This window comes from Rhagoletis zephyria, unplaced genomic scaffold, assembly GCF_001687245.7.
Source record: "Rhagoletis zephyria isolate East Lansing unplaced genomic scaffold, Rhagoletis_zephyria_1.1 Rzeph_scaffold_00361, whole genome shotgun sequence".
Taxonomy (NCBI): domain Eukaryota; kingdom Metazoa; phylum Arthropoda; class Insecta; order Diptera; family Tephritidae; genus Rhagoletis; species Rhagoletis zephyria.
This window is the reverse complement of record NW_016157445.1, coordinates 15010-29236: the sequence shown is the minus strand read 5'-3', so window position 1 is coordinate 29236 and position 14227 is coordinate 15010. Positions and strand designations below refer to the sequence as shown.

General features: G+C 36.4%; 1 protein-coding gene across 1 annotated transcript in view; it reads right to left on the bottom strand.

Annotated features, from left to right (window-relative positions):
- The window catches only part of LOC108359232 (uncharacterized), a gene marked incomplete at its 3' end in the record, with an annotated part of 264353 nt that extends 250528 nt beyond the window's left edge, over nucleotides 1-13825 (bottom strand). Inside the window, exon 1 of the mRNA XM_017610986.1 lies at nucleotides 12420-13825. Within this exon, the coding sequence (XP_017466475.1) occupies nucleotides 12420-13825 (1406 nt within the window). The remainder of the gene's footprint in view (nucleotides 1-12419) is intronic.
- Nucleotides 13826-14227: the final 402 nt, after the last annotated feature.

Genomic DNA, 14227 nt, shown 5'->3' with positions numbered 1-14227 from the left:
GACGGACGGACGGACAGACAGTCACCGCTTAATCGATTTCTCTTTTCATTCTGATCATTTATGTATACATTTGTCTATATCTATCTCGATTCGTTTTGCCTGTTACAAACAACCGTTATGTGAACAAAGTTATAATACCCTTGTGCACAAGTGCGCTCGGGTATAAAAATAAAGTTAAGGTTTTTCGTTATTTCTTCCTGGCATAGATTTTTATTTTTTAATTTTTAGAGACTTGTATGTGGGTGGCATGAGAAGACCCCTAGTAAAATTTTCCGAAGTAATTCTCTAAAACATTTAAATTTGTACAGAGATCAAAAATGTCTTATAACCAAATAGAGTTCGCTTACAATAGATAATTCTTGGTCTTGGTACTTAGATGACCTTTTCCTTGCTCTAAAAATTTATTTTAAATTAAACACTTGATTTTACGTTCGGCTTACCAAAATTAATACGATTGAAGCCACTGTTTGATAAACAGAAAAGATGTCTCAATCTCAACCATGCAAGGTTACTCATATCATCAGTTGAAAAAAAAAATCTAATTCATACTGATTAGGTAAATTTATGTCTCACTTTCTGGCAGGATTTTCTGACTTTCCACAATTAAATTATTTTATTTTATCACAATTTTTTTTTTTTTTAATTACAAAAAGTTTTTTGCAAGCAAAATTGTTAAAGGCGCAGAATGTTTTTATTTTACTGCTAAATTACAAACTAAACTCAACAAATTCTGGAACCGAGTAAGTTTTCGCTCTTATTTTCTCTTGCATTTTTTTATTTATTTGAGCAAATTGAAAACCATGAACTCGTACAGTGAAATAATAACTGGCTGGTAAAAACTGAAAAAAGTTGCAAAACAGCAAAAGGCAAAAGTTTCTCACAACCACTTGACCTGTTCAACGTTATTGGCAGTTTAGCAAAAAACTCACCACTTGCCGACCTGAAGTACAGTCCCGCAATAACACATACGCAGAAGCCAATGCATTTACACCCACTTCACACTTTTGCACCTTCACACCTTAGCCATGCAAAACAGTTATAGTAGAACGCCCCTTAAGCATTGCAGTTGGCGTGATGCGAAGGCGTTGTTAATACACACATACGTATGCTTCATCATGTTTTGGCCATTTGGCAGCAATAACTACTGCTATTTTGCTGTTTGTACATTTTGGCAATCTGCGGCTATTCGGTGAGCAATAATACAAAAAATAACTGTAAATATAGCACATGGCATATGGGCGCAGTGTTTTTTTTTTATGTCGGAAAGTTGTTCACTTTTGATTGTTTGTTTAATGTTGGCCCTACTATTGTTTTTGTTGTATCCATGCGCATACAATATGTTATGTTAAACTTGCACAAACTGCTGGCACAGCAACAACAACAACAACAATAACAAGAAAGCATAATAATAATAATAATAACAATCAGCAGCAGCAGCGCTGTGAAAAAAAATGCTCTACAATGTTTGCAACACTTCAACAATTGTTTTCGCTGTGTTTGCCGAACGTGTTGGAAACGAGCTTTTCAGCTGCACATGCGGGCCGGGATGTAGGTACGCCCTCGCGGTTGCAGTAGCATACTCTGTGCAGCCTCTGGCGAGCTAATAGAGGGACAAATATGCAGCAAGGGGCCGGTTGCAATGCAGTTTACATAAATGGGGTGTAAACAATAAATTTAAAAAACAAAAAAAAGACTAAATAGAAAAATATCCAAAACCAGGATTGTTGTACATAATACATAAGAGAAGGACAAAACCAGGATATACAACAATGCGTAAAATTTGCACAAATATTTATTATATTGGTAAGCAGTAGCTGTAGTAGCAGCTTGCTTACTTGTGCACCGACCCCTCTTTTTTGCATATTTTATTATTTACATGTTTTCCTTTGTAAGATTTCACGCCCCACTGCCATTTAACTCTTAATGGCTCAACGTGATTTTTTGTGAGTTGTAAGTGAATTCTTAACGCCTTTCTATTCGCTATTTCTGATTTGGGAAAAATTAGGAGAATATCCCTTCTTATCAGTTTTGGCTTGCTATGAGCGCTAAGATCTGTTCAATTCGCACAGAAGAGAAATGACTGATAATATGCTTTGTTGAACTCTGTCGAAATCGCTTAGGCGGTTACTGTGCCAAATAAAAAGAAAAGGAAGACGCTCTGTTCGAAAAGGCTATTTTTTCAATAATGTATGGTCTGCAAGGCCTTGTAGCCGAGGGGTTATAGGTGAGTACTACCACCCCGTAGGTTTTTTTCTTAACAGCGGCTAAAGGGCTGAAGATGGTCTAGGAGCTGTAAGCAGTATGCGGCATAGGTCGAATAGAACTTTCACACACACCCAATAGAGAACTGAAATCAACAAGAAGCATATTATTACATTAAAAGAGCAATGCTTGTATATATATATATATATATATATATATATCCATAGGGTTCTCGCAAACGGCTCTAACGATGTTGAAAAAATTTTGTACACAGATAATGTTTTGGATTCTAAGGCTATCTGAATAGGCATTACCTCCGAGAAGACTCGTATAAGGTTGCCACCTATTCGAAATAAGTTACAAATAATTTAAAACATCATAATATGGGTATCAAATGGAAGGTATTTTAAATATCCCTAATTCAAAAATATTTTTAATAGGGTTGCCACCTATTTTGAATCGCACATGTATTTAATTTTCCGTTTAGAAAAAAAAGGTAAAACATTACTATTCATGGTTACCAAGATAAGGTTCTTAAACAATGCTTTCCCTATATACAAAATGTTATCTCTTAGGATAATAGTGTAAGGTTGCCACTTATTTTCGATACTACACAATTTATCTAAAACATCGCAATATGGATATCAAATGAAAGGTATTGGCCAGAAAATATTTTTCATCAGTTTATTTCTTCAGTTCATCATCAAATTATTTCATCATATCCAGTTGATTTTTTTCAACGGTAAGAGTATTGGGTATAAATATAAATATCTTCGATATAGACACCAGGACCTGACCCCGTATCAGTTTTAAAGCCATCAATAAATATTCGACAGTCTCAGGGTACCCAACATTGTAGTAAAGGTATAGATGGTGTTCTATTCTGAGGCATTGAAAAAAACATTTGCGTATAACTCTCTGTCACCAGAAATCTTCGCCTTGCCCCACTCGGTATCATACTAACATCAATTTCTCTTAAGCCTGCAGTTGGCTATTGAGACCTCAACACGTATGGAGATGCAAAGTGATGGTAGGTGAAGCAGAAGCATCGAGCAGCAGCGTCAGGTATTGTAGAGAAAGCCACTATGCTTTTACGTTTGGTAAACAGTTTTCCCATGCCATGGATTGAGAATCTGCTCCACCATACCACAGATGTATGTATAGCTGATAATGCGTCTGATCATCGAGGTTTAGATCCAGAGGGTACCCCTCGCCTTTACCTTAAGTACCCGTAAAGAAGTACTACATTTAGCAACGAATAAAAATATTCCATCCCTGCACCGCGAACGAGTGAATCAAATTTCTAGTTCCGTACTAGATCTTTATCGCCAAAAACAAACTAGTCCGATAGTAAGTAGATCCCCACCAGTCCAAAATCGGCGAAAAATAGTACTTTTAAAAAACAATTTTTTTCACTTTTTTCACTAGAAATCTATATCTAAAGTGACGAATTTAGAACTGGTTCGAAACCATAGAAAAAGGAATGCAGAACGAACTAGATCTTATCTGCCGAATTTAGACCGCAGCAAATGCTACCTTAAGATCGACGAGTATTGAAAAACAAGATCGGCTGTGTTTTTAAAGTGCTTGAGTCAATATGAGCTTGAGTATCAAGTACGTCTCACGTTCACGCTTCACGATGGCTTAATGTGCAAAAACCGATGGTACCGCAAAAAAATGGGCCGTTTAATATAAATTTGTAAGCAATTTTCTTGCAATTCTAACGAAAGATAGGGCGATAGCTTAAAAAGTGCTTAGTTGTCTCAGTCTCTTCAGACGACAGAAAAAAAAATAAGATGAATAAATATTGCTATTAATTCATAATCCAACGCAGTTTGTTAGCTTTGTTGGCCTTCGAGAACGCAATCAAGAAAATAGATTTTGATTTCCAGCTAAATGAACCAATTTGGTCACACTATTTCTTCTCCTGAAATCATTCTCATTCATTCTGCCTTTAGATTCAAAAAATGGAATACCAGTGCAAGTAAAACAAAGAGGATGAGTCAGTAATTAAAATCTTGATATAATTCTGTTAACAAAGGAAGGATTACCAGGAAGTCGAACAGAGATATTATAATGGGCTTTGGTCTTAAATCGAAAATTGCCAATGTTTTGTCTTCATTAAATATTTAACGCACTACTTAATTAAATAATTTACTGTCCAGTGCTGTTCGTTATCAAAGCATGAATTCAATTGGTTATATGAGTACAAATATGCATTTGCTACTAATTAAGTTTTACTCAGTTTCTCATTGAAAATAATTTAGAAATTGCTATACCTGCAGTGAGACTAATAAGAAGTCCTGGTGGGCTAATAGTATAAATTGAATATCTATAAACATCAGAGGCAACCGTATTTAAATAAAACAAAGCGTCAACCACAATTAAGCTACCAGTATGACAATAAACAATCCCTTACCATATAAATTAGCGAAGCGGGAAGAAAAGGATGAAAGCGGATAAGGTAAAAAATGTTGAAGTATTTGCCTTAACCAAGCTATTAAGCAACCAGCCTGCAACTTATTTCTCGCTTCGACCAAAAACAAAAAAAAACAAACATAGTTTTGTCATTTATCAACTCTACAGAGAAATAACTATAGCCAAATACTAGCAAAAAAATGTGGCGAAATAGCATAAAATACCCGAAAACTTCCATGAATATTTATTTAAAAAGCAGCAGCAGCAACGAAGCTGGCAAAGCGCGAAACAGGAAGGCTAAGGTTAGCGCTAATGACGCTGACTGACTGGTAGCAATGATGGCCTCACTAGTTGCGAAGTTTTTGCAAATTTTCTTTTTTGACACTTTCTTTCACACTTCGTNCAATACAAATATGCATTTGCTACTAATTAAGTTTTACTCAGTTTCTCATTGAAAATAATTTAGAAATTGCTATACCTGCAGCGAGACTAATAAGAAGTCCTGGTGGGCTAATAGTATAAATTGAATATCTATNGAGTACAAATATGCATTTGCTACTAATTAAGTTTTACTCAGTTTCTCATTGAAAATAATTTAGAAATTGCTATACCTGCAGTGAGACTAATAAGAAGTCCTGGTGGGCTAATAGTATAAATTGAATATCTATACACATCAGAGGCAACCGTATTTAAATAAAACAAAGCGTCAACCACAATTAAGCTACCAGTATGACAATAAACAATCCCTTACCATATAAATTAGCGAAGCGGGAAGAAAAGGATGAAAGCGGATAAGGTAAAAAATGTTGAAGTATTTGCCTTAACCAAGCTATTAAGCAACCAGCCTGCAACTTATTTCTCGCTTCGACCAAAAACAAAAAAAAACAAACATAGTTTTGTCATTTATCAACTCTACAGAGAAATAACTATAGCCAAATACTAGCAAAAAAATGTGGCGAAATAGCATAAAATACCCGAAAACTTCCATGAATATTTATTTAAAAAGCAGCAGCAGCAACGAAGCTGGCAAAGCGCGAAACAGGAAGGCTAAGGNACAAAAAAATGCGGCGAGCTAGCATAAAATACCCGAAAACTTCCATGAATATTTATTTAAAAAGCAGCAGCAGCAACGAAGCTGGCAAAGCGCGAAACAGGAAGGCTAAGGTTAGCGCTAATGACGCTGACTGACTGGTAGCAATGATGGCCTCACTAGTTGCGAAGTTTTTGCAAATTTTCTTTTTTGACACTTTCTTTCACACTTCGTCGTTGACAGTGAAATGCACAAATTGAGATTTATGCAGCAAAAGTATTGCAATACTTCAACGTTGTCTANATTTGAAGTACATATTTGCCTTAACCAAGCTATTAAGCAACCAGCCTGCAACTTATTTCTCGCTTCGACCAAAAACAAAAAAAAACAAACATAGTTTTGTCATTTATCAACTCTACAGAGAAATAACTATAGCCAAATACTAGCAAAAAAATGTGGCGAAATAGCATAAAATACCCGAAAACTTCCATGAATATTTATTTAAAAAGCAGCAGCAGCAACGAAGCTGGCAAAGCGCGAAACAGGAAGGCTAAGGTTAGCGCTAATGACGCTGACTGACTGGTAGCAATGATGGCCTCACTAGTTGCGAAGTTTTTGCAAATTTTCTTTTTTGGCACTTTCTTTCACACTTCGTCGTTGACAGTGAAATGCACAAATTGAGATTTATGCAGCAAAAGTATTGCAATACTTCAACGTTGTCTACCAACCGGGAAAGTTTTTTGTGCATTCTTAAATTTTAGTAAATTTTCATAAAAAACTATGTTTGCAAAATTATGGGACAGCGAGCTCTAGAATGACGGAAAATGAGCAATAAGGCAAGAGCATGTGCGCGTGAAGAAAAAAAAAAACCCGACGCCTCCAGAAAGCTGTAGTCTTTCTTACCAGTGGCATATTGCATAATTACAACTAATTAGTTTTGCAATTTTGCTGGCAAAACACCGTGGCAGCAATATGAAAATTTTATTTACATATGTACATATACTTTGTACTTTTAACTTCGAAAAAAAAAAAACTTTACAACTTAATTGCCTTTGAAGTGATGGTGGCTTTAGCGGAATTAAGGGTATAGTTAGTTTGAAAGAAATCAGGCAGTTAATTTGCTGCAAGACAACTTATAAACTTTAAGTTCGAAAACTGTGCGCTATTTAGTTGCGCAAGTGGTAGGAGAAATTGCTGTCAAGTACGGGTTGGTAGAGGTAAGTGCGATAGCGTGCGGTAAATTGAGGAGACGGAAATAAAGTTAGCTAATAGTTAAGCAACGGTTATGGGATTAACGCGCAGTTGTTTACTAAAAACTCGAAAGTAAACAAGAAAAGCGTTTTAGTTGCAATTTAAGTTGTCAAATGGCAAAACTCACTGCTTTGAGAAATTTTTAGGAAGTCATCATTTTTTTTTTATTCAATGATTCGGTTAGTTAGTTAGTGGGAACTGTAAGAATGTTTAAGCAGAGATTATATTTTTTAAAAGGAATTGCTTTATTTACTATCATAGTTTTTTCACTCTACTTAATAATAACTTTAATTCGTTATCATAATATAAACAAGTAAGTGCACCTGGGCCACACTTTTCGTTCTAATTGCATTTAGTATGTCATTCTGTTTTCCTTTATCTTTATTGTTATCTTTATACCCTATTGTTCTTATAAATAAAAGCAAAGTGTTTAAATTTACCTTAGTCGTCATCTTTCTTTTTTATCTTTTATATAACCTAGATGTATTGATAAAAGTATTGAAAAAACCCGATAAAAATATCGATTATTATATCGATAAGTTCCGAAAATATCGAAAGGAAAATCGATAAAAATCTCGATAACAAATTCGATAATAACTATCAAAAGCAAAATCGATAACAATATCGCAAAAAAATTAATAACAAAATAAATAAAAAATTACGGTAACAATATCGATAAAAATATCGGTAACAAAATCGATAAAAATATGGATTCTTAAAACGTTAAGTGCCGGAAATATCGATAACCAAATCAATAAAAAAGTCGATAACAAAATTGATCAAAATATCGGTAACAAAATCCATAAAAATACCGATAAAAATATATACTACAAAATCGATAAAAAAAATACCTAAATATTATATCGATAAGTTCCGCGAATATCGATAGCAAAATAGATAATAATATCGATAAAAAAATTTATAAAAATATCGATTATTACATCGATAAGTTCCGATAATCCCGAAAAACTCTAAAACCCCGAAATACTTCCCAGATTGAGCCTCTGTGTCTCTATATACATATACCCTTTTCTTTATAACTACCTTTATTTTAAACTTTCTTCCTCTCTTTTCATCTCTCATCGGTATCCTGAACCTCATCTTTTTCTTTATATTTATCTTTGCTGGTAGCTTTATGTTTATAATTTTCTTCATCGACATATTCCCGCTTCCCCTTTTCCTTTGCCCTTATATAAGTAAAGTGTTTAAATTTACCTTGATCTTAATTTTTGCCCTTATCTTTACGCAACTTTGTTTTTGTTTTTATTTTTACCTTTGGCGTTATCCCTTGCTTTATCTATGTACGTATATACATATCCCTTAGAGACGTTGTGCCTGCGGTGCAGAGACACGTATGGCTACTTAACCTTTCAGTACATATATTTAAAACAAAACTCAGACGTGCTGTGTTTAGCAAAAATAGTCAGTATGCTGGTCTCCTTTTAAATTAAATTAAATTCTTCTGATTTTAGACTGTGCTATTATTAGTTAATAACTAGTGGAGAGCTAGCTTCCANCAAAATAGTCAGTATGCTGGTCTCTTTTTAAATTAAACTATGGTTATTCTGTTTTTAGACTGTGCTATTATTAGTTAATAACTAGTGGAGAGCTAGCTTCCAGGTCATCGAAATTATTTTATATGAATCGAGGTAAAATTATATGTAATATTTAGTACACCTTCATACCCCAATAGACCTTGCCAAACATGTATATTCCTGTAATAAATAGGTATGCAAATGCCTAAATCTGATTTTTTTTTTTTTTTTATATTTCAAACCAGCAGGGTACATGGCGTATACGTAACATTTGTCGCCACTAACACCATTTATATGTACCTACTTAAGCACATTTCTTTTAATTAACGCAAACAGCCGACAAGAAAAGGACACAAATTTCAAAAACAACAAATAACCTTGACACAAAGAGGAAAATGTGTACTTTTCTCCACTTTTTATCTGCAAATTTCAAAAGTCAACTAAGGCTCTATAGATACATACGCACATAGTGTAAACACCACCAGAAAATATCTTGACTTGTATTGACATCTTTGATAAACGTCAAATGGAAGAAAATAGGTTTGTATAGTAACTTCTCCAGTAAAACATTGCAGCGAGAGCGTAAAAGCAAAATAGAGCGTAAAATTGAGAAGAAGAGAAAACTAGCAGAAAAAGTTAATGAACACAAAACTAGCAAAAACTTGCAAGTGAACAGTCGTTGCACTGTTTTGACATTCTGCTGTAAACATTTTACTATTTATAAATCAGTCTTAAACTCTGCTTTACACACAAGCACTTACACAGTCACAATATTTTGATTTAAACTCCTTTTACTTTTGTTTGTGCTAAACCAATTCAACAAATGGCGGCTTTTGACATTTATTCTTCTTCTTCTTCAGCTAGCTAATTTCTGCTAGTAAAAATTTCACTAGCAAGAATTTGCAGCTCTCCCGTGTTGTTACGCTCTCGATTCAGTGCTCTCTTGCAAATTTTTTGGGTTATCATACGCTTTTCCAGTAAAAATTTGCAGGTTCCAGTACAAATTAGTACTGACTATTGGTTACTATACAAACCTAATGTAACGAAATGTCAGATCGTGTGTTGCCTTTTGGGAATTGTACAGATACTCGTACATTGTGTGGCAGCGAGGTATTCATTTTAGTATATAAATATGCATGTATGTATGTACATTTGTATATAAATAGCCAAAAAGCAAGTACGTCAGTATAAATACATAGCTGCTTTGCTTATGCGCCTAACTTAATTACGTGGCACTTAAGTAAGTCTTGACATTCAGCAAGTCACAAAAGAGATAAGATGGTAAGAGTAGGAAATACAAATAGGTACTACATATACAGCAAAGTAATACTTTTGAGTTGGAACGTGCGAAATTGGCAGTGACAAGTGCAGAAGAGAAAAGTTCGCTAGGTAAAGAAATGGACATATGAAAAGAGAAAATTCTGTGGATTTAATACGGTTGAATTAATGACAATATATAGTATTTTTGATGTCCGAAATAACAAAAATTTTGTTCGCCTTATACGGCATTACATTATTTTTAATAAAAAAATAAATTTAAAATAATGCATTGAATTATAAATAAATTGATTGTGAGTAGTAAACGCAGATAGTGGTAGTGATTAAAATCCGCAGTCTACTGACTGCTACTTTTTCATGTTGTATACCTTTAGGTCACGCTCGTTTTCATTTGTCGGATGTCATAGAAAGTGGCTTTTCTTTCAGTAAGTGTTGGTTCGGGTGTTCCCTGCGTTTGCAGCCGAGAAGGAATTGCTTATTTATTTATTATTTTATTATTATTATCAACAAACAGGACGCTTACAGACTATATGACAAGATACATAGAATAAGGGAAACCCTTATGACAAGTACCTTATGAGTAAATTCTTATAAGTAAACTTTGAGTAAGAAAAATCGAAATCTAAAGTTGAAGAATAAGCATTAAATTAGGAGAGAGCATTAAATTAAAGGAGCATTCATACCATAAACAGTTTTAACAACACCCACAAAAAACNTCCTCCTTAAAGGATCATTCATACCATAAACAGTTTTAACAACACCCACAAAAAAACAATTCATTACAACGAAGAATACGTGAGGGAACATTAAAACGAATTTTCATAAGGAGGTGCGAGCAATCTATAGAGCCTGNCTTATAAGTAAACTTTGAGTAAGAAAAATCGAAATCTAAAGTTGAAGAATAAGCATTAAATTAGGAGAGAGCATTAAATTAAAGGAGCATTCATACCATAAACAGTTTTAACAACACCCACAAAAAACAATTCATTACAACGAAGAATACGTGAGGGAACATTAAAACGAATTTTCATAAGGAGGTGCGAGCAATCTATAGAGCCTGCAATTATGTCAAAGACAAAGCACATCGATAACAGAGTACGCCTGGACTCTAAGGACATGAGATTTATCAACAAACAACGAGAACGATAGGACGGAATAGGGTCTACAATAGGGACTCCAATCTGTTCGTATGAACTGTAACCTAACCTAACCTCGACCGAACTAAAGACGAATACAACATTTTGAGAGTATAAGGATCGGAAAATGACGAGCAGTTGCGACGAATAAAGGCCAACATCNTCTGCAAACAAATACAGCATATTCTAACCTCGACCGAACTAAAGACGAATACAACATTTTGAGAGTATAAGGATCGGAAAATGACGAGCAGTTGCGACGAATAAAGGCCAACATCGCGAATGATTTAGAAACAATAAAGTTTATGTGGATGGTGAAGGTGAGCTTGGAGTCAAAATAAACACCCAAGTCTTTAAAATCAGTAATTGATTTTAGCGGGACATTCGAAAAACAGTAAGTGGTTGGAACAATACTAATCAGTTTTGCAAAAGAGGTATAATGACATTTACCAATATTGAGGGACAAACGATTACGCGCACACCAACAGTACAAATTATCAAGCTCACCCTGGAGAATCAATGAGTCTTCTATATTTTTAATTTCATAGTATATCTTCAGGTCATCCGCATATAGAAGAAACTTACATTTTGAGAAACAGGAAGATATATCATTCATAAAGATAACAAATAATAACGGGCCTAAGACACTACCCTGGGGAACACCAGAGGAGGAGACAAAAAAATAAGACGATACATTATCAAGACGAACAACACAGCGTCCATTGTACAGATAGGATGTGATCCACTTCAGAAACTCTGAATGAAAGCCCAGGCCTTCAAGTTTAGCTATCAATATTCGATGAGGCACCCTGTCAAAAGCCTTAGAGAAATCGGTATATATAGCGTCAATTTNATATCAATATTCGGTGAGGCACCATGTCAAAAGCCTTAGAGAAATCGGTATATATAGCGTCAATTTGGAATCCCTTTTGAAAGGTTTCCAAACAGTCCTAAACAGTCTAAATTGGTTAACGTAGATCTACCCGGTTAACAGCAAAGTAAATTGTATCTTTAACTATGGACTCAAACAGTTTTGAGACAGTGGTAAGCTTAGAAATCGGCCTATAATTCTCAATATAATTTTTATTACCACTTTTAAGAATTGGCGTAATAAAAGTCAATTTCCAGTCATCGAGGAAAACTCCGGCAGATAGAGACATGTTAAAAATGTGCCTCAAAGGCGCAATTAGTGAAGNTGAAGGTATAACTACTTATGTTCCCTGAAGGAAATGCATTTAGTGCCGATTGTGCAGGCAGTGTTCAAGCGACATGAGAAGGCATTCCGTTGCAGTCCACAGTATAGTGTTTTGACATAATTTATAACTGTCCCCCTAATTACTTGCATTACTTTAATTGTGCCTTATGCGGTATCGTGAACGATTGGAGGCCTTTGTTGTGGCTCTGTAGTTTGATCACTAAGTACATGCATATTTCCTAGTCTCATTGCTTGCAACTCCACTCTTCTACATTTTTAATATCGAAAATTTCTATATATTAGTGACAAACTAAGAGAAAATAAACCCCCTACCACACTTACTGCGTATGCTATTACTTGCTACACACACTCACCTGTAGTCCGCCTTCGCATAGCAATGGCCGAGAAATCGACACTGCAGTGTATTGCACTGATACGTCTTCACCTGCTGCTGCACCTCATAGGTAATATTGAAGCCATATACGTCCAGCAGACGATCCAAGGCGCGCAAATGTGTGCCATCCAAAGAGGCCATCGTGAAACGTATCTCCAGATACTGACTACTAAATTGCACCCATGCCACCTGTGTCACGTCATCTTCAGTAAGTGTGAACACACGGTGTGCCGGCACTTTATAATCATCCGAATAGTACATATATTCGGTGAACTTGAGGCCACCCAGCACATACAATTGCGTTAGGTAAACGATGATGGAGACGTTGGTACCACCGCCACCGCCGCCTACAGCTGCAGCAGCGGAAGTTGTAATTGGCAGCTCAGAGGCATCAATTACCCACACACATTCGATGGGTGCTGAGAATTTATGTGGAAAATTTGGTGTCTGTATAGTGCCATAGCGCGACTTAAGGATGCCACCGCAAAGCGAATTTGTGCGATGTGTGGCTGAGAAGGCGGAAGAGGCGGACGAGAAACCGGCGAAGGCATTCAAAACATTGCCACCGGTGCTGATGTGCTTGGCGCCGCCGCCGCCACCGCCGCCACCGCCGCCGCTAAATGGTGAAATTGCAAAATTGCCGGGAAAAGGTGGTGGCGTCGGTAATGGCACAGCGGGTAATGGATTGTAGTGCGCTGCAGTGCCGCTGCTACTCTGTAATGCGCTAAGCTGCTGCGTTTTATGTGGGAGCGCTGCTTGTTGCCGCTTAAAACGCAATGCTGGCCAATGTGAAAGCGGTGAAATTGCTGCACTTGGCGGCGGATAATTGATATGACTACTGGTATGTGCGTTTTTAAGGCGCAAAGAGAAGGTGGCAATTGTTGTTGCTGGCGCGGGTGTTTTGTGCAGGATTTTCGAATTGGTGATGGGCTTAACATCTAAAACGATCTGATGCTTGAGAATGTCATGTACGGCGGAGCCCGGTTTCTTATCCTCCAGTGCTGGTGTTAAATTCTTGGCGCTGCTCACATTCGCGAAAAGACCTTCTCTCACCAGTTGGTTGGTGTCTATGCTAAGCTGAGTTGCTCTCGTTGCTGTGAGGATTTTACTGCCATTGAGACAGGGGGTAGTTTTCTCTTTCGCCGGCGCTTCTTCCGCATTCTTATTTTCCCTTAGTACTCTTTTTCCCTTTCTGCACTCAACACCTTCTATATGCCATTCCGCAATTTTGCTGCCCTTCGATACCGACTCTCGTATCGTCTCTGCTGAAAACGCTTGTTCGCTGCCGATTTCTATGAACCTTCTGGTTACTCTGTATTCTCTTTTTTGATGCGTGCCTCCGGTAGTTGTTGCTGTATTGTGTAGTAGTGCGATTAGCAGCAGCATACAAAGCGGCAACTTATNTCAGCGTGGAAGGTACACTTTTTAGTGAAGCGCAAGTACACATACATACATATGCCCACAAATGTAGGCAGACACGCGACCTACATAAGTGCGCATGGGTGTGCGCAAACTTTTTCTATGCCATGCGGATGTAAAAACTGGAAGCGGAAGCAAATACAATGCGCACAAGCCCTTTGCAAAGGCACACACACACGGCTGGGTTAGCTCCTATCAAAGTAAGCTGAACCAATATGTTGCCTTTTTTATGTCTTTTTTAATATACATCTGCTGCAATGCCGCTTGTCAATGTCAAGCAAACATGGTCACACAGGATTGGCTGACGTAAAAACATAATTTTTCTTAGGCAAACACATCGACGTGAAATAGTGAAATTGGTGCAATTTG